We start from the raw sequence: 19,649 nt of genomic DNA on the forward strand, positions 1-19,649 counted from the left end.
GCTAAAACAAGATAAAGAGACTAGATTTTTGTTTGTTTCTAACCTCCATTGAACAGCTGGGTCAGTACTTTGTGTGCTAGATTATAATTTCTTTTTGTCAAGCCAAACAGAGCTTGTATACTTTTCTACATTACCTCCAAAGCAAACATCCTGGCTTCCAATTAGCTGTTTCTACATTCTTCTTTACAGCTCAAAATAAACCAACAGATTTTCTCTACCAGCTCTACAGTATCAGCTAACATCTGCAAACAGCATTTTTAGACAAAAGCCAAAAGTCATGAAATATTAGAGTAAGGCAGAAGAGAAATCTTACAACAGTCAGATTTGATACAGATTCAGTGTGCAGTGATTCCAAGTGCCAAGAATTAGACTTTAAGTTCCCTCACGCTTGCAGGAACTAAGAACATCTTGAAATATATTCCATTTTCCAGCCTGTCCCAGGCTGTACCTTCTATTGCCATTAAAAAATTTCCAACAAGGTTGTCCTCTCTTTTCCCAGTTTACATTTTGGACAACATATCTGAAGCTGTAGTTCAGATGAATGTCTGCAAAAGCAGGTTTATATCAAATACAGAGGACTACAGGAAATGCTAAAATGTGTCTTACTGCCATTAAAAATTGAGGAGTTTCACACTTCGCCCATAAATTCTCACATATAGCTGCTCAGCTGCACATAGGGGATATCGTGCAGATTATTCTTATTCGTGTGCTCCAGCCTGGCTACCCGATGGCAAGTTCTGATATGAAAAGCATACATTTTGTTTGCAAAGTGCCATGTCGTCAGCAGGACAGATGACAGTAGCTTCTGTACAGTCCTGCATGAAAAGAATTACAGTGCCTCTGGATGGGAGCTGGTTCACTACAAACTGGTTAAGGTGCAACAGTGGAACAAATGCAAGCCTGTTTTTAAAAGCCTGTATAGACATCCCAACAATTTAATATTAAAAAATAACCAAATAAAATAAGAACAATTCCCCATTTTGCCAGTCATCCTAAATCCTAAGTTTCAGGGACACTAAAATAAAAATAACATTTCATAACAAGTATTTATTTCATCAGCAGCTTTAAAGCTATTTATGCTTTGCTTGGTAAATTCAGTATAGAGGAAATTACTATGTTGTTATGCCCTAAAATATGGCCAATTGGACAACTGCACAAAGCCTTGTAAAATCCATCTGTTGACATGCCTTCATTTAAGAAAAAGAAGTCTACCTTATTGTCCCTGTCCTGGTTTTTGGAGAGATAGAGTTAATTCTCTTCCTAGCAGCTGGCACAGTGCTGTGGTTTGGATTTAGGATGAGAATAACGTTGATAGCACACTGATGTTTTTAGCTGATGCTGGGTAGTTGTGGTGCCTCCACTAAGTCAAGGACTGTTCAGCCTCTCATGCCCGGCCACGTGCAGAAGAAGCCGGAGAGCACAGCCAGGACAGCTGGCCCAGGCTGGCCAAGGGATATTCCCCGCCATGGAATGTCGTGGTCCGGATGGAACCGGGGAAGCCAGCCGGGAGGTGGGATCGCTGCTTGGAAACAGACTTGGGCATTGGGGTTTTTCACGTGTGGTGACCAATTGCAGTGGTGCATCACTTGTTTGCTATATATTTTATATATCTTATTACTGTATATATAGAATTTTATTATTATTATTCTTTTCCTTTGTTATCCTATTAAACTGTCTGGGGTGAGCGAGTGGCTGCCTGGTGCTCAGTTCCCCGCGGGGGTTAAACAGTCCCAAGAGAAGCCCTTGTTGCCTGTAATTGCACTGCTGTATGTGACAAGGCCAGGAGAAAGCTCAGACAATGAGCTGCTGATTGTCCACAGGGCTTAATTGTTAGCAGGCTCATAGCACAGTTCTGGCCCTTCCAACAAGCTGTTTCAAGACAAAGCTCTGGCAGAGTTGCAGGGTAGCACATGCCAGAGTTCCCAGTATTCCCAGTAGGCACTATGGGCAAGACTACACAGGTTTGGCTCCTTCTCCACGCACAGTCCTCCAACATCATCCATGAGAGCTATGTGCTCTAAAACAAGCCTACATGGCATCATGCCACACCACAAGACGTGACATCTATGGTTGGCTTCACGCAAGCACCAGCATGGTGGACAGTACCACAGCACTTAGAATTTATTTCAGACACTTTGAGCTAGGAAAAACACACACAAAACAGGTATATTTAAGAATCACAGCAGAACTACAGTAGGCCCAGAGAAGGCCAACAGCCAAATATTAGGTGAAGCTCATGGAACTAGGTGGTGCTACGTGGCATGAGCCAGAGAACAGTCCTCAGCATAGTTCTATTTAGCAGCAAATAGCTTTTTTTGCCATCCAATTATTCCAGTGACTACAAATTACTCCAGTGACTTCCAGAAGAGAAGCAGCAAATACTATGCTTCACTGTATCTGTTGACACAAACAAGTTCAGTGATGTCTTTTGAGATCCATTGAGATGTTTAAAATGATCCGTTATCATCAGCTTAAAAAATATCAGTGGTAAAATACTGCTGCAGCCTTGATCCTACCCTATTTTTCAGCACCCCTCAGATACCAGAGGCTGTAGGATGCTTTCTGAAAAGATCAGGCAAAGTAAGTGGTGAACTTCCCTCCTCATCTGTGTGCTGATTTCTCAAGTTCAATAATGGAACATGATACTTTCATGATCAACGATTTTCTCTAACTATTGGTGAGACTTTTAGAAAGGCTTTTCTTGAGAAGCGCTAAGGCAACATACATAATTTTTACACAATTTTTATCATGAGCCAGTATTCTTAAAGTTAATTTTCCATAGCATTTCCATAGAATTCCTCTATTGTGGTATGAATGTCAATGTTTTCTGGGACATCAAACATTCATGGCTGGCTTCTCAGCATTGCAAGTTTCAGAGAGCATGTGATTATATTTTGGAATGAAATAGCATACATATGAAATTTCAGTAATTTATGTTCTTCATGCAACCTCTGACGCATTGTTAGACACTGCTAAACCACGTCTTCTGAAATCATGAAGCCCACCATAACGGACTCTGAACTGTTCTTGCAACGTACTTTTAAAAAGAGGAAGGATATTTTTATTTATATAGTGAATCTTTATACACAACAGAACTTAAGTTTCTTTTTCCTCAAGAGTAAACAGCAAAATGTAAACTTCAAATTCAGAAACAATGTATTCCAGCCCTCAAAAACCATACTTTGCTCAAGAGCAGATTTCTAAAAAATTGTTTCTGTAAAAGTGAATTCAGAGTTGTGCAGTGTATATCCCCCTACACATTTTGTGCAAATCAAATTGCCACAACATTATTAAGAAGCTTGCAAATCTTTATGGGCTCCAAGCTGCAACAAGAGATTAAAAAAACAGCTATGCTGCAGCTACTGCGCCTATGTGCCCAGAAGCCACATGATGTACCGACAAGGGGTTTTGGGTGGAACCATACTGCCATTGAGAAGCAAGACACCTTACTTAAGCTGCTAACTTTTTTCCAAGCATTTCAGATGGTGGGTTCACGAGAATTCTCAATTTAAGGTAAAAATCAACCTCGTAGCTATTACATACATAGAGTTCCAACCACGTACACAGAGTGGTTGAAACATTTAGTTCTACCAGTTATGCTGCTCACACAATGAAGCAGCTCAGTATTCTTCCCTTCATCACTTATTCTTAACACTTGATAAAACATCAGAAGGCTGCAGATGTACACCTACTTAGCTCTTCGAAAAAAAAACAACCCTGCAAAAAAGGGTGTTGTTTCTGGATTTTTCACACTATGAAAGTCTTGCCCTTACATATTTTCAGCAAACTCCAAAAATTACTCCATCACCTTTTGGGCCAAACATTACCTTCATGTCAGTCTCTCGCGGAATGTGATCTTTAAAGTCCTCGATGGAACTTACAAGGAAAGGAATGTGGTAGGATAAGACCTAAGACACACAAACACATACAAAATGAGAAAAAATACTTCCCATTATTTTACTGGACTTACAGAGTTTTTATTTTATGCATATGATTTTTTTTGCAGATTTAAGACATTAGAGCCTAATATACTCAAAATCAAGCTGTTTACCAAGTGAAATGTAAGCTTTTAAAATGTACTAAACACAGAAAACATTGAGAGGCATGCTCAAATTAAAACCTGTATGTTTTATTCTAACATTTCTCTGAACAGTACTCAAGAGAAGTAGATCCCCCCCCCCAACTTGCAATTCAAACTTCAGTTATGACTGAGTATTGCCATTTCATCCATATGCCAACCTTTCAAGAGGTAGCGTTTCTAAACAGTGAAGCTTCAAATACCTTATAGTTCCATTAAACTAAATACAAAGAAAATTATTTAGAAGATATTCAGTTATTTCTTACATCTCTAAGCGCTTCCTGTGCCAATGACCGAAAAGACAAGATAACACCAATAATCGTCATTCTCTTCAAAACACTGTCAACGGCTGAAGAGAAAGGAGAAGAGCAATAATGAACAAGAACCTGTTTACAAGCTCAATTCTTCAAAAAAGAGAAAGAAAACAATCAACAAAATACTGCAAAAACAAGGTACTGAACCAATGGCATTCCTTAAAAGAGCCAAAATAAACAGTGCTGAAGCAGGTTTTTATATCTAAGCTGACAACAGGATTTCCAGTAGAAGTAGTATCCTGTTAACCACTTAGTGGAATGAACCCTGTTAGCATCCAGTATTGTCAGTTGTGTGTAATACTAGTACTGTGTTTTCTTAAGGCCACAAGTGTGTCTCTATAATAATTATTTTTGTTAAAAACAAATTCTTATGCTAGTTACACGTAAAAATCCTTTTGAAGAATGCAGTAATTTACACTATGATGGAATCAAATCAGAAATGTGCATCAAAAGAGCCTGTATTTTCTATTCTACAGCTACGCACCCAGTTTGCAGATTACTGTTGCTATAGCTGTGTGTTATCATCCCTGAAAAGATGCACAAAACTCATCACCACTATAGTGCCCTGAAACACTGAAATCTCATTCTGCCTGTACATGAGAAGACTGTAAACTTTTGAAAAGATGCATCAGTTTATACGAGCTCACATATATTTTCCTGCTTCTGTATACTTAACATAAAGAAATTATTTTTTCCCCATTTTCTTTACAATAATGAAGTTAAAAAACAATTCTATATATTTAGTAGGACCTTGCTAGTTACTCACATGATAATCTTTTAAAGAGTGCTGCCATCTGGTCTGGCTTGTCAAAGCTGGTCCTCATTTGCGTTAGAACTTCAACGTTCTCCACCACAAGTTTCTAAAAAGAAGCAAGGAGTCAGGTCAGCTATTGATTTCAGTATGTTAACAGGATAAACGCACGGCTTAGGATATTTCAGTCCCGCAGAGAGGCAATTAAACTCATGGAATACAGATGTACACACTGTGTTCTTCATGGGACTACAGTATCAGTATTATCATTGGGCCTACTCTACCCAGAAGCGAGCTCTGAGTCAAAAAGCAGAGGGTTAGATACCACTTGGAAAATGATTTTTATATGGAACATGATTTTTATATTTGGCAATGTGTACAACTTCTTAAAACAAGGGAATGAAACTCAGCAAAACCAAACAATAGCTCTTCATGGTATTTAGCTTTTTTTTCAGAAAAGTATACATATATAAATAAAAATGGAGATTCACAAAGTAATCCATTCTTTTGGGTTGTTCCTTTCACTAGTTATGCTGTAAGGATTAGAAATTTAACGTTGGTAAAATTGAAAAATGGAACAAAGAGTGTAAGAGTCAGACTGTGAAACCTCGGTGCAGTTTACTTGAAATTTTCTTCCATTACAATATAAAATAAAACCAAAGACATTCATTCAAGTCCCAACACCTTAGCCTGAAATAGTTGAACTCAAGTTCAGTATTTTTCATGTCAGTTTGAAAAAAAAAAAAAAAGAAAATGTGTGTCTGTTTCTGTGTTTCTAATTCGTAACAGCTCTCATACATGCAACTTGCAGCATTAGGGTAAATGTAATAACTTTCCTGCAATCATTCTCCAAGTATGTATCAGATTTAAATTACAGAGATTGCATAATCATCTCTATGAAATGTCAAATTCTAAAAGTGTTTCTTGCTAGCTGAGGAACTTAGGTTGTGCCAAGTAGTATTTTTAAACTCTCTTCCAGCAAGAAATAGGTACTTCACTCTTACAAAAAAAAAATTTTTTTTGCAGTCTGAGTGCAAAGTACCCTATTTCAGAAATGGAAAATATGATTATTATCTCTCTTCAGGTAGACGACACCCAGTAGTTAAGAAAATTTAGATTATCTTGTGTGCTTCTGAACATTAAATGAAGGAGAGTTTCCCTTCTTTTAAAGAAGACTTTAGTGCTTCGTATACTAAACAATATCAAGGTAGAAAAGATGAAAGATGGAGGAAGAAAACAAGATATTCTGGATAGGGGGTGGTCTTCCAAAGTGATTATTAATTGCTCTATTTTTCAAGTGGATGCATTCCAATCCACCTTAACTACTAGGCAGCACAAACAAAAGGAGCAATGAGGAGGGAGCAGGAAGAACTACTATTCATCAGATGCAGAGGCCATTATAAGCCTGGAACATAATTTAAGATATAACATATAAAAAAAAAAATCTAAGAGACATACCTTCAGGAATCTACTGCTAAGGATCTGAGAACATTTGGCCTTTGACAGTTTTGCTAACTGCTTTAGTAGTTTTACTTTATTTTGCTTCAGCTCACACTGAAAACAGGGCAAAACATAGCAACTGGCAAGCAGGGAATTTAAATTTCAGAGTAAGTATTCCTGTGACCACAGGAGGAGAAAAAACCCAACACAACTTAAACTACAATGCTGCTATGAAATAAGCGGTGGTCTGCATTTACTCCCACCTCCTAGTCAAATATCCTGCGCAAAGCGGATCTGCCCAACAGCTCAGACCTCTCAGATTCAATTACATTGTGTCATGGTCGTGCTATTTCCATAGCCTCAAGTCTATCCATAATCCACCCCGTCTTCCCACTTTCTTTCTTCTCATCTTCAGTGAGAAGCAAGAAAGAAATAAGCTGTCCAAGATGTAGCCAACTAACCACCTCCAAGAACGCGTGCTCACACATAGGCACACAAGATGTACTTGCATGCTGAAAGCCAACGCAAGATTGGTTTGCACTGAAATAGAGATGGGCGATTTTAAACCGACTGATGTATCAGAACTTGGCAGATGTGTGACATTTTCATTTAAATCCCTCAAAGCTCTCCAGAATGCAAGACTGAAGGCAATAGCCCACGCACATTGTTATTGAGTCAAACTTTCAGCTTTACAAAAAATAACCAGCATATTAGTTTAAGATTTAAAAGGAACAGGCTGGAATACAGTTCAAATAGTTGCTTAGATGAGGCCAACTTCCCCTCCTCGCCCCAACCTTAAACTTCAGATATAAAACCACCACCTGGTCCCACTGCGGGAAGCAGAGCAAGTGTGTTGAACCCTACTCTTAATAAATTCCCCATTCTATCCCTCTTGTTGCTTCCTTCCCCCAAACACAGATGTTTCTTAGTGCTCTCTCGCTAAGCCAACTGCATCTCAGCCAAAGAGATGAACATTTTATTACTTTCTTTCCTCCAAATATGCGGTCATGTGCATGTGGATCTACGTTATGTTCTGCTCATCCTTAGCAGTATCAGCAAACAACAAATCTCAGAGACAATTTGAAGTTGCTTTGTAAAAAAATACACAGAGCTACAATAGCAACGGTGCTGATTTTGAGGAAGTATGGCAACTCCACAGTCAGCGGACAAAGACAGCCGCGACCAACAAACATCTGCCCAATGGCTTTATGTTTTACTTGAAATGTGACAGATGTCACTTTGTGCATAGCCAGCAGTTGCAGAATTTAACCTTAAAATCATAGCGTTCTCACCTGGAAAGGCTCGTCCTAAAACTCAAAAACTGGCACGGGCATAAGGAATCAATTACCCTGCCCAGCTGCTCACTCAGGTTTTGCTGCGGCAGCTTGGAAAGCAGGAGCAGCCCCTCTCCTTGAGCTGCCACACTGAGTAAAGGCTTCATATCTTTTAGGGCATCGTACAGCCTCGCAACTCAGTAGCACCAGAATTCACAATGTTTACAGAGAGAACAAGATCTTTGAAATTGTACCATGGAATATATTAAAAACACACACTTTTAAAGGCCTAGTATGCTAATAATAGTAAAAATTTGTTGTTTCAGGAAAAAAAAAAGAAAGTTCCTTAGATCTCTTAAGTATTCATGTGCATTTTTAAAAACACAGCATACATGAATAGTTACAAACCCCTCCTTATTGTAATTAGAGATTAAATAAATTGAAGATGATGAGATGTATTAACAACTTGGAATTAAATTTGGAAATGACACTAAAAGAGTAAAAGCATATGAAAAGCAAATATATGCCAATTAGTGGCATTTTAATAGTATGACTACCCTGGGAAAGTAATACACCTTATTAAATTTATTAAAACCTCTTTCCAGAAAGAGTTAATTACACAGGCACACCAAGTGTTCGATGTTTTGAATATACATGCAACTCTTTCCTTGACATGCCCACATTTCCAATTTTTTTTCATGACATCAACTTTATGGTTTGTTTGTGCTGCTGTAGTTATCAGGTTTATTCATCAGAATACAAACATTTACAATAAACGGATACTGTTCAGCTAGAGGAAAAGATATGCCTAAAAATGAGGAAAACTAACAAAGAAAAAAGACCTGAGGTCTTCCATCCATGTAAACTGAACAATAGACGCTAACACACATGGTAAAGAAAGTAAGTCCTTATAGACGACTAAGATACATTTGAGATTTTCATGCTGAGTTTTGAGAGTCAACAGACTTGGGTAAGCGCCTCGCAAGCATCCGGAGACCTTGAAAAACATTTCTTCTCCCATTGATGATAAAGAGAGACTTGATTCCTTACTTAGGGTATCTAACATAGCAATCAACAGAGCCTGCATAAAGTCCTGCCTGTTCAGCTGTCGAAGAATGTGGGATACACACGTACTACGCGTGCAAATGTGCTACAAAATAAGAGTAAAATTTGAGCTTTATCAGTTTGTTTGATGCAGTCATTTCAAAAAGACGGCATACAGAAGCATGGTTATTAAATATCCTAAGGGAAGCTTCAACAGAAAACTACCCGCCTTCCCACCCACGTGTTTCCCAAGGCTACCTTAAGCTCAGCAACCTGTGAAGAAATGTGCCACATCAGACTTTCACTTAGGAACTTCATGCCATATGGTCCCAAAAGTTCAGAAAGGGCTCTCATTTCTGAGAAGAAAAAAAAAAAAGTTGTTCTACTTCAAACATTCCTTCTTCAGTTATTTGATGCCCATCATGTATCTAGCAATAGCGTTTTAATTGCAAAAATATTTTACCACAAAATGGAATTTTAGCTATGAGAACTTGTACTTAAAATACTACTGAAAGTTAACAAATGCTGTCTACAATAGAACACTCTAAGACTTGCTGTTATTCCAATTACTCAAGCATACAATAACTACCCCTCACAAACACTCAGCAGAAACATCAATGGTTACCTGATATGTCAGAGTATTCCTCAGCATTAAATGTCAATTCATTTTCTGTAGGCAAATTCACAAATGCCTTCATGGCTGGAAAATAGGCTATGTGACCATTGCTGACTTGCCGTAGCAAAGTTTCCAAATACCTTATCAGAAAGAGAAAAAGGTTTAGATGAAAAGACACGTGTTCATAGGTACTCTATACCTATGAAGTATACTTGTGTGACAAGGGACAGCAAAGCCTATAGACTAAAGTTTTACTTTCGTAGTTCAACTGATATCTGTGTCTTACTCTACAGCTCCATCTCCTCCCTATAAAAAGAGAATTTCACAATAGGCAAACCTTAAATTGCTTTTAACAGGTACTGGGAGAAGTAAACTAGTGAAGTCAGAAACTTAAAAAAATTGCAAACAACTACACTTCTCCAGTTTCAGATTTTTAAATAAATAAAAAACAATATAAAAATCTTGTCACAAACGTTCATGTAATTACTTACCAATTTGTGTACAGACTGGTAATGGTTGGCTCACCATGACTATCTAAATGCTGAGTTTGCTGAAGCAGAACATTGTTAAATACTCGTGTAATGTCAATCTGTACATAATTTTCTATTGACTGGAGGACTGTCATATAGGCTCTTACACTGGTTAACAGCTCTGAAGGCTTTGCAATCTCTTGTGTCGCTTGGTTATACATAGTCATTCCAACAATTGACCTTTTAGGGGAAAAAAAAATTGAAAACAAATAAATTGCATTTATTAGTAAAATTAAAAACAGAGACAAAGATGCAGCTATAAAGATGATTTTATATTCAAAGCTTTTATCTGAATACTTCTGCAATCTGCAAGTATAAAACTCTCATCAATGCACATGCTACACCAGCACTTTTAAAAATAGTTCTAGATGCCAAAGACAACTGTATTCACGGTTCCAGGAAAAATATCATGAGACTGTAAGATTACTCACCAAACATTTTCAAAATAAAGCATTTTTCCCCTCATATATAAGGGCAATCCACAATGCGGAGGACTAACGTTAATTTATTTACCAAAATAGTTGCAATATAAAAGTCTTTTTAAAATGCAAAACTTCTGGGGAATGCAAGAGCAGTGATGTATTAAAAGTGTTCAAAGCATATTAACTAAGACAAAAATTCTTTGAACAAAAGGTGCTGTCATAGTTTAAGTTTGAAATCTCTGTAAAAAAGATCACAGAGCTATAATTAAGTATGAATTGAAAATATTCAAAGTAAAACTTCTATTCTGTGTTGCTTTGCTTAAGAATCTAAAGTCATACCTGATTATCTTGTGATATTAACTATCCCTACTGTACTCAAGTGCATAAATTTTGTAAGACACAGACCATACCATTTAGTGTCTCTTCCTTCTGCCTCAGCTCACGCAGTATTAAAAAAATCTCAAAGTTATCTTGAAAGATCTCATCTCTCTTGCAAAACAGATAGCTTTCCTAGAGCATACTTTAAAAATTACATTTTAACTGTTTTAAATAACTTTGCAAGTTATCAGAAGCTCTGCTTTCAACAGGTAATGCCTCTCAGTAACTATTGTGTAAGTAGATAAAAGAAAATATTTTTATATCATTTAGTAGGTAAACTTCAGTTACATTTCTAGACACAAATTTAAAAAAATGGGTATATGTTAAGTAAATAAATAAATACGAATCTTACCAATGAAAAGCAAATCTCCCTTTAGCTGTCACAGTGATTTCTATCTTTAATCAAAAAGTCAAGAAATTGCAGGACATACTTTGCTTTGTTCAAATTCTCGCTATAAATAAAACCAGGCTTCTAACAATAGATGTCCTATACATCAGGCTCGCTTTCAAGCGGGATGAGAACCGCACAAAGGAATGTATATTCCCTTTTAACACAAATGGATGTGGACTTGACTCGGATTCTCACGGACACCAGGCCCTCAAGCAAACTGTATCAGGGGGTCCTTAAAGCAAAGTATTCTTAGTGAACAAGTACTTGGTGTTGTATTCATTTTAGGCTCTAACGGTCTCAGACTTTCAGAGCTAAGCTTTTGAGTGGTATGTACTTTTCAAAGGCAGAACAGCAACAAAAAAAAACCCCAAAGAAAGAAATTGGTAGATTACTACCTTCATCAGAGGTGAATGGAATGAGTTATTCTGGAGAAGAACATCAGCTTAAGTAACTTTGTTGTTGTTGCTTGGAAATGTGTAAATAAGCCCATTTTCACAACTTTACTTCTGAGGCAGTCTCTTTTTTGTTTTAAAACCAATTCAAATTTGGTATTACTACAAGTGACAATAATAAGCTCCAGTCTAATCATACACGAAACAGGGCAGGTTAAAACAGTAAACAAAAAACCTCCTATCACCGAAACACCAACACTTTAAATAAAGTTAAACTGCAAACCTCTGGAAGAAATACCACTTAAATATCTGAAAAAATAATTCTAAATTGAATATTTATTCCATTTGGCTAACAAGTCTCATTTCTTTCGTGAGGCAAGGAAAAGGAAAGCAGACACTGAAAGTCATCTGCCTGTGGCTTCAGCTCCAATACAGAAGCCAAACCTCCCCAAAATAAAATAAAATTAAAAAAAAAAAAAAAGACAACTATGACCTGCATTGGTCTAGGTTCATAAACCCGAAGATTACAGCTGATTCCCTATAAAGTCATGAAGTTATCTTTACTTTTATACCACCTTGTCTTACTTTAAAGATGGAGGGCTCCAGAGACCTAATATTATGTCTTGATGAGTAAAAGTTTTATTAAGTCTTTAGACCTTGTATGGAATATATAATTAGCAATCCTTGGCACAAAACACAACCAGGATACCTGGCTGTTTTAATATGAAGTCCTCTCCCAAAGTTGCCATCTGCCTGTTTCTGTAAACAACGACGGGAAGATCAAGGCAGGGACACACATGAATATCAAGTGGCAATACTTTTTATTTTAAGAAAAAAGATAATTAAAATATCTTTTCAATTGGCTTTGTCAGGTCTTGAGTTCTGATTTTTAGATTTCCCTTTCAGCAAGCCAGCAAACTCCAACACTTGAAACAATCCAGCTCTGTGCAAAAGAACAGTGGGAAGACAGTCTTTATACATGCCTAAAAATAGGCATCACCAACTCCTACAAAATACACAGGACTAGGAATGCACGATTAGGCTATTATATAGGTGATATTCATTTCTAATAGATTTTCTTTTAAAGTAGGAATGAACAATTGTGTATGTCTGCATATATAACTTGTCATTTCAGTCAGAATTTGACTTACGAGTTTCGCAATCCATCCTTTTAAAAACTAGTTTTCCGTAGTAAGTACACAATACTTCCAGTGTCAAATCAATAAAGGCTTATCTTGTATATGAATACATCTATCTTTACAATATTTCTTACTTGGTAAAGCGGATTTCCAGGTGAGACGTTAAATATTCTCTTGGGGTAAACGTATGTTCCCAAACCACCATGTTTGGTACGTAATTGATTGAGAAGCAGAGCTCAGAAAGTGCAGTGTGCAGTTTGTCCAGGCTTTAAGAACAGTCAACAAGAAATTTTAAGAACAGTCAACAAGAAATTAAGAAAAACATTTAATGTAATATAAATACATATTATCATGGAAAGCATACACTGGATGGAAGATGCCTCAGGAGCAGGTACAGCTCTAACTCTTCATTATCTTTTTCTGCTTTGAGACACTTTTCTAGCTTATTTAAAAAAAACAGTATTTTGGGTAAGAACACATCCTACAACTGCATACTGAACTGCATCACACACAGTGATGCGACAGATAGATCTATTTATATATATACATATACTTTCTTTTTTCCCCTTGGACAGTCTTAAGGAAGTTCTTTCCTAGCTGAACTAAGCAACACAAGTAATGTTTGTTACTAGTCAGTATTAAAAGAGAAAAAATATTGGGGAAGGAATCTTAAGCTACGAGTACGTTCTTTGGCCTCAACTTCTCTAATCTTTACCACATTCTGTGATGTTCGGTTGTTGCAATTGTAGCAAACCCACTTCCCTTTCAGCAGCGTGTGTTTAGCCACTCAAGCCACAACGCATTTATTGTTTCCTTCGCTTAGCTTCCTTCCTCCTCCTCCTTTTATCACTACCCTCTTTTGTCCTGTGATCTTTCCTAACAATTACCTGTTTTCCTCCTCTATCATCTCTTACACCCCAAAGTGTATTTATTAATCTTCCCCTCATATCTCTTTCAAGGGGGTTTTTAGGTTTGATTTTTATTTGCATTCAATATGTAAAATGCACGTTTTGACTCGGGATTCAAGGTGAAAGGAACAGAAAAGGCAGCTTACTTTGTCACAACCAATCTGTTTTTCCTCATGCTTTCTACTCCTGGTTTCTCCCTTTCAGGTTCTCCTTTCTTTCCAGTCTGTTTTTTTGACTTTTTGTTCACTGCTTGACTGATGGTTTTGGCACAATGCTTTGGCAGCAACTAGTAAACGAAAAGAAATAGCCCCTCCAAATTAAAATCCAACTTTTTAGCATCCATGAGATACAAAAGAAGCTTATGGTCCAGGTGGAGACTTCATCACGCAAGTAACACATTCTTCCTTTGACTGCTAAGTCAGTATTAACAAGTCTTCTTCAAATCACCTTCCATTTAATAAACAGAAAAGTTCTCCAAAACAGGGGAAGCGGGGTGGGGAAGGTGAACAGGATTAGAACCGTAAAAATTCAGAAAGCTGAACAGATAAAAATCTCAAAGGAGAATTACAACAGACACAACCACACTCACCTGATCGCTCAGCGTACATTGTTCTGTGCAAATGTCTGTGATAAGATTTCGAGCTTGCTTAGCCATTTCATCCAAGAACATGTTACACAAGGAAAGACTACGATCTCCAATATGATGTCGCTGTTAAAGAGCAAAAAAACCCCAAGTCTTACTTTCAATTTCCTGTTAGTCTTACAATATTCAGACAACACACACACTGTACTGCAGTTAACAGTTCACTAAATCATAGAACTGGGGTATGAGAAATAATAAATTCATTGGTCTTTAATAGTCTCAGCTCCAGGGTTATATTTTTTTTGGTTTTTTTTTTCGGAAGCAACTTGAACCATGAAATGTTCAAAGTCAAAATGGCATATTATAATTAAAAATATTTTGCAAAACATCTTCTGTAAAAGGAGGCAAAAATTTTAAAAAGTAGGTTTTCATGTTTAATTCTGGAATAAATCTACTTTAAAGTGCCCAATTCCCTAGGTTTCTGTGAATCTCCTCTTCCTTCCTTTGTACCACTACTAAATCTAAGAAAAAAAGAGCATGCAACTCGAGCTATAGAGAAAGCACGGTGTCATTCATACCACTGCCAAAGCCAATAATGAAGCTCTGCTGCATTAATTTCTGGATTCAGCCCCTTTGTCACTGGATCTGCAGAAGCACAGCCTTCTGTCTCAATGAAATCCTTCTTTCACCACTAACGTTTACTTTCTAACAGACACACTACCACACATTGTACACAGTACAGCAAAGATTATTTTTCCAAAATGATAACAGTTAACGAGTCATCCAGTTCAGATGTTGAATCCAAAGTTCTGCTGGCTGTGGCAAAATGTGCTCGCTGCAGCTGAATTCACAGTAACTACTGTACAGCGGACTTTGGCTACTGATTCCTTACTGTTACTATAATTGTTCTGAAAGACATCTCTTGTCCTGAAATCAGCTTTCCAGCTTTCCTGGAAGCTTTTTGGTGTTTGTCTAGTATAAATAGAGTTTGCAGCTGTTTAAAGTAAAGTATATACAGGGAAAATAATGATATAGATATACTGAGATGAAGTTTAGCAGAAAAGGATTTAATGTTTAAGTAAGAAAAACCCGCATTGTACATATTACAATAGGTCTTATTCATCTAATTGTTTCAGATGAGCACTGTTAAGAATGAAAATACACTTTCATGAGCACTACACAAAGTTGACCAAGTTAACCCCCGGAGTAATTCCGAAGTCAATGGATGCACAGGAAATGTACTGAAGGATCTATTTCATTACAACAAAAACAGAAAGAATTTGCTCAGAATCAAACTACTCCCTTTAACAAAGGGTCCATTTCTTTAAGCAACATTCTGCATTTTTTTCATTTCTAATTCTAACCAAAGAGGGCTTGCATTACCCAGTTCTGACCAAAACAAATGGCTGCATTATACTGTGTATCACTTCGGATTTTTTTTTTTAATCTTACTGAAGAAGCACTATTTCTAACAAGCCACACAGAACTCCCAACTTCCTACTTTCTTTTTTTTTGTTTTTTTTTTTTTTTTTTAAGACTATGAGTTCATAAACCATTTGAAAGAAACACTGCTGCTTGTAAATTTTAATAGGCATACAGGCCTTATTAGCATCTAAGCCTGAATGACCCTGGAAAAGTCATCTAATCTTTGTACCTTAGTTTAATCCCTCTTTAAAACAAAGATAATAATATTTACTTCAGAAAAGGATTTTGAGATCTATGGGTGAAGAATCCCCTAAGAAGGTATCTATTTGTTTTACTTCCCTTTTTACCACTCTCCTCCCTCGAATCCTACGTGCTATAATAAACACCTTGCAGCGTTCAGCTCTAGTCTTCTTTACTTTAAATGAGAGACAAAAATAATTAAGACAATGTATTTAAAAATTACCTCTTCTGGGCATAGTTCATGGGTGCAGCTCATAAAATGAGTACAAAGCAGTGGGAATGCAATTGAGTATCTTGACTGAGAGGGAAGCTCCAAACACTGCTGAAACATCTTCTCAAAAGCACGACTATAAAAACTGATTAGAAATAGACATTTAAATAGAATACATACATAATTTCACTGCAAATAAAGTCTACTTCACACAAATCAAATACGCTGTTAGTGTCAGTAGGTATAACTTATACCAAAAGTTGCATCATGCTTTCAAAAGAAGTTTGTTTTCTGCATTCACTTCTTATGCATTTTATTTGCATCTATTATTATTATTACTGTATTTTAACTCTGATGTTTGCCACCTAGGCACTGCAAAAACTTGCACCTTTTGCAAAAAATGCATTGAGGAAAATCAATTGTGTGACTGCTTGAAGAATCCCTCTGACAGATCTTCAGAAATACTTTTATCAAACTAATTCAGATATAAACCTGAAATTCTCATTGATTCTCCCACTGGAGAATCCTACAAAGGATTCTTCCTACAAAGTTTGCCATTTAAAAATTACACTTGCAAGGACAAATCAAACAAATAATAAAAAGCTTCTACAGTCAGGTTAGTAACTTACCAAAATATAGAAAGATCTGAGGTTTCAACCAACATCTCCACCAAAGAATCTACCATTTTTGTGTGGAAAATGATTGTGTTCATCATTTTTCCTAGTTCTCTATGGTCTGCAAGACTAAGTGAAGCTTTAGAAACACTGGTGTAAGCCTGGAAAGACACAGGAAAGAAATTATTTTGTATCTACGGCTGCTTTTTTGTGAATTCCATTGCTATTGCCCAGTATAAAGGTTCAATACTGATTATGCTACGTGGAGGACACCTGTGGGGCTTAAAGACTGTGGATAGACGATTTTATCTTTCCACTGTAGCTTAAGAAAAGCAAACTGCCTTTCAGTGAAGTCTCTAAATGTCATTTGAATACGACACCAATTCACAGATAAACCGTAGAACAAATGCACTGACAAAACACAAACACGCACTTGTGAGCCTCCCCTTTGATAATCAAGTTTTGGAAAGCAAGAAAAAGAATGTGGATTTTGAAAATATAAAAATAAGATGTCTGTCTAATCTTGAGACAATTGATTTACTGTCTAACCAGTACTCTCGCCTTTATTAAGTCAATTATTAAGGATACTAATATTGCAACGCACAGAAGTGACCTCACTGAGCATTATTTTCCCACTGAACAGTTCCTACCTTCCCTGGCTGGGCAGGCTGAATCACACTCCGGACAGTTCACAGCCGCCAACAAACTGCTCATCCTCAACATACTCTACTTCCCAACTGTTACCAACACCCCAAAGAATGATTTGCAGAAAGCATGCAATGCAGACAAAGTTACATCAAAACATGGCAAATTATCTGCTTAAGTATTTGCCTGATTCTAAGAGAGTAGGTTATCCTTAGATAGCCTGTCATCCATTTACAGTGTGAGAGTAATCCAGAAGTAATTTACTAAGTATTTTGGTTTTAAGTTAGCATCACACATATTTACAAAGTCTTACCTGCAATCTAAACCAATCTAATCTCATTCCTCTGAAGTCAAACACCTCTCCATCTTCAACTGCATCAGGGAAAAATACAGAACATAAACCCTTTAGTTAAACAACTACATGTTCAGATATACTATATCACACCTTCTAAAAAATCCCAAAGTAATCAAGAATTACTTGGGTACTGAACCTCATGCTTTTACCTAACAATTTCAATCCAGCACAGCCTTGCCAACAGGAATTAAAATATCTAGATGAAAATATGGATAATATGCTTTCTAAATTAAAAGGTAGAATTACTTCCCAATAGCATTCTTCAAAAGCTCTACCTGTATAGAGCCGCCCTGGAAAAAGGACACAAGAAGACGCAGATACCGTAACAAAAGAAAAGCAAGGGAACAAATTCAGATTATGCAAGTTATCTGCTTCTACTGATTGCATGAAACAAAAAGCAATGAAGCTTTCTAGAGGAATCTGTCATTCTGTAACCATTTTCCCAAGTTCATTTAAACTTACCTTGTTTCACACTTAGTGAAGTCATTGTGTTTACAAAAGATGACATGATGATTGATTCATCCTCTGGGCACACTGAAAGATTCTAAAATAAATGTTGTTGCTATTATTATTTCAAATTTGATTTATAAACCAATGTCAATACCCAAGCCCAATTATCAGCTATACTCTGAAAGGTACAAAAATTTACAAAAGGTAACTTAATCGATGGAAAATTTCAAATAGTGCTATTTAACAGCTTTCACTTTTTAGTTCATTGGTTGGTGACAGATACCTAGAAAAGCTTGCTTCCAAACCAACATCTGCTCAATACGGAAAAATCTGTCAGCAAACGTGCCCATGCATTTTCAGGCTGTAGTCATTTACAAAATGGACACCAAGTATTTCTCTGTTATACAACAGACATCAAACATTTTTCTGACCTCTACAGGCATCTGATCTATCTGCATGGAAAAGCTGACCATGACAGGATATAATGGAGCCCACATCAGCATCGCTTTGCAGCCCACAAAACCCTCTCTCAGTAGTTTTTTTACTAATGTTGACTTCAACGATTGATACCACCTGGACGATGGGCTATGGAGTTTTCGAATTTTACAAAACGCAACAGTTCACGAAAAAACAGTTTCAGCAACTGATAAGATCATATTTCTATTAAATAATACAACACAGAAGTTTCTCGTATTTCCACCTATGACTGACATTTTAACCTAAAGGCTCAAAAAATCCAAATTCTCGCTCAATCATTTGTCTAGTCTTGTGCTTGATATTTGCTATGAATTAATTAAAATTCAGGTCAACTTATTTTGTCCTCATTTCAGTTTGATCCTAAGGATTATCCTATCTAAACACAGAATGTTTGTGCCACTTGTACAGCATTCAGAAGTCATCTAGGAAATAATTTCCCAGGAATCGATGACAAATGGCAAAAAATATTTAATTCTGTCACCAAAAAAAAAAAAAAATCTGTTAAAATGTAAGTACATAGAGTTATAAGCAAAAAGCCCTAAATACAGGTACTCTGGTATTGAAAGTAAACCCAAGGACTCAGTTACATTTAATAATTTAACCAGTGATACAAACAAGTATTTAAACTGTTTAAATAGTTCATTTAAACAAACAGTAGAGTATGTAAGTTCCACCTTCTGGTAATTGATGTAATGCTTGAAGTGTGAAATTAATTTTTTTGAACATGACAAAAAAGCCTTCAGTACAGACTTGCCAAGCTTGAGGAGCTGACCTAGGCACAAAATTTGGGCTCCATCTAGTGGTCACTAGGGAATAAAACCAAAGCAGTTCAGGAAGCCTATCATCTCTTTCTCAGGCTAAAAAAGAAAAAGGTTTCTGTAACACCCCTTCAGTGGCAGTACTCGTTTTACTGTCTCCAAACAGAACATCGCTTAATAACACTTAAGTATGCATATAACAACCAAAAGTACA

The 19,649-nt window shown here is 36.7% G+C and overlaps 1 protein-coding gene across 2 annotated transcripts in view; it reads right to left on the reverse strand.

The window, feature by feature from the left end:
- The window catches only part of NCKAP1 (NCK associated protein 1), a 61,213-nt gene that overhangs the window by 10,246 nt on the left and 31,318 nt on the right, over nucleotides 1-19,649 (reverse strand). For both annotated transcript variants that reach the window (XM_075756124.1, XM_075756123.1), the window contains 13 exons: nucleotides 18,213-18,294; nucleotides 17,709-17,767; nucleotides 16,766-16,911; nucleotides 16,149-16,281; nucleotides 14,267-14,386; nucleotides 13,824-13,963; nucleotides 12,904-13,035; nucleotides 10,009-10,227; nucleotides 9,527-9,657; nucleotides 9,160-9,257; nucleotides 5,159-5,252; nucleotides 4,345-4,427; nucleotides 3,828-3,908 (listed from right to left, as the gene is read on the reverse strand). In XM_075756124.1, the coding sequence (XP_075612239.1) occupies nucleotides 3,828-3,908; nucleotides 4,345-4,427; nucleotides 5,159-5,252; nucleotides 9,160-9,257; nucleotides 9,527-9,657; nucleotides 10,009-10,227; nucleotides 12,904-13,035; nucleotides 13,824-13,963; nucleotides 14,267-14,386; nucleotides 16,149-16,281; nucleotides 16,766-16,911; nucleotides 17,709-17,767; nucleotides 18,213-18,294 (1,518 nt within the window). The remainder of the gene's footprint in view (nucleotides 1-3,827; nucleotides 3,909-4,344; nucleotides 4,428-5,158; nucleotides 5,253-9,159; nucleotides 9,258-9,526; nucleotides 9,658-10,008; nucleotides 10,228-12,903; nucleotides 13,036-13,823; nucleotides 13,964-14,266; nucleotides 14,387-16,148; nucleotides 16,282-16,765; nucleotides 16,912-17,708; nucleotides 17,768-18,212; nucleotides 18,295-19,649) is intronic.

Source organism: Balearica regulorum, chromosome 6 (genome assembly GCF_011004875.1).
Source record: "Balearica regulorum gibbericeps isolate bBalReg1 chromosome 6, bBalReg1.pri, whole genome shotgun sequence".
NCBI classification, from domain to species: Eukaryota; Metazoa; Chordata; class Aves; order Gruiformes; family Gruidae; genus Balearica; species Balearica regulorum.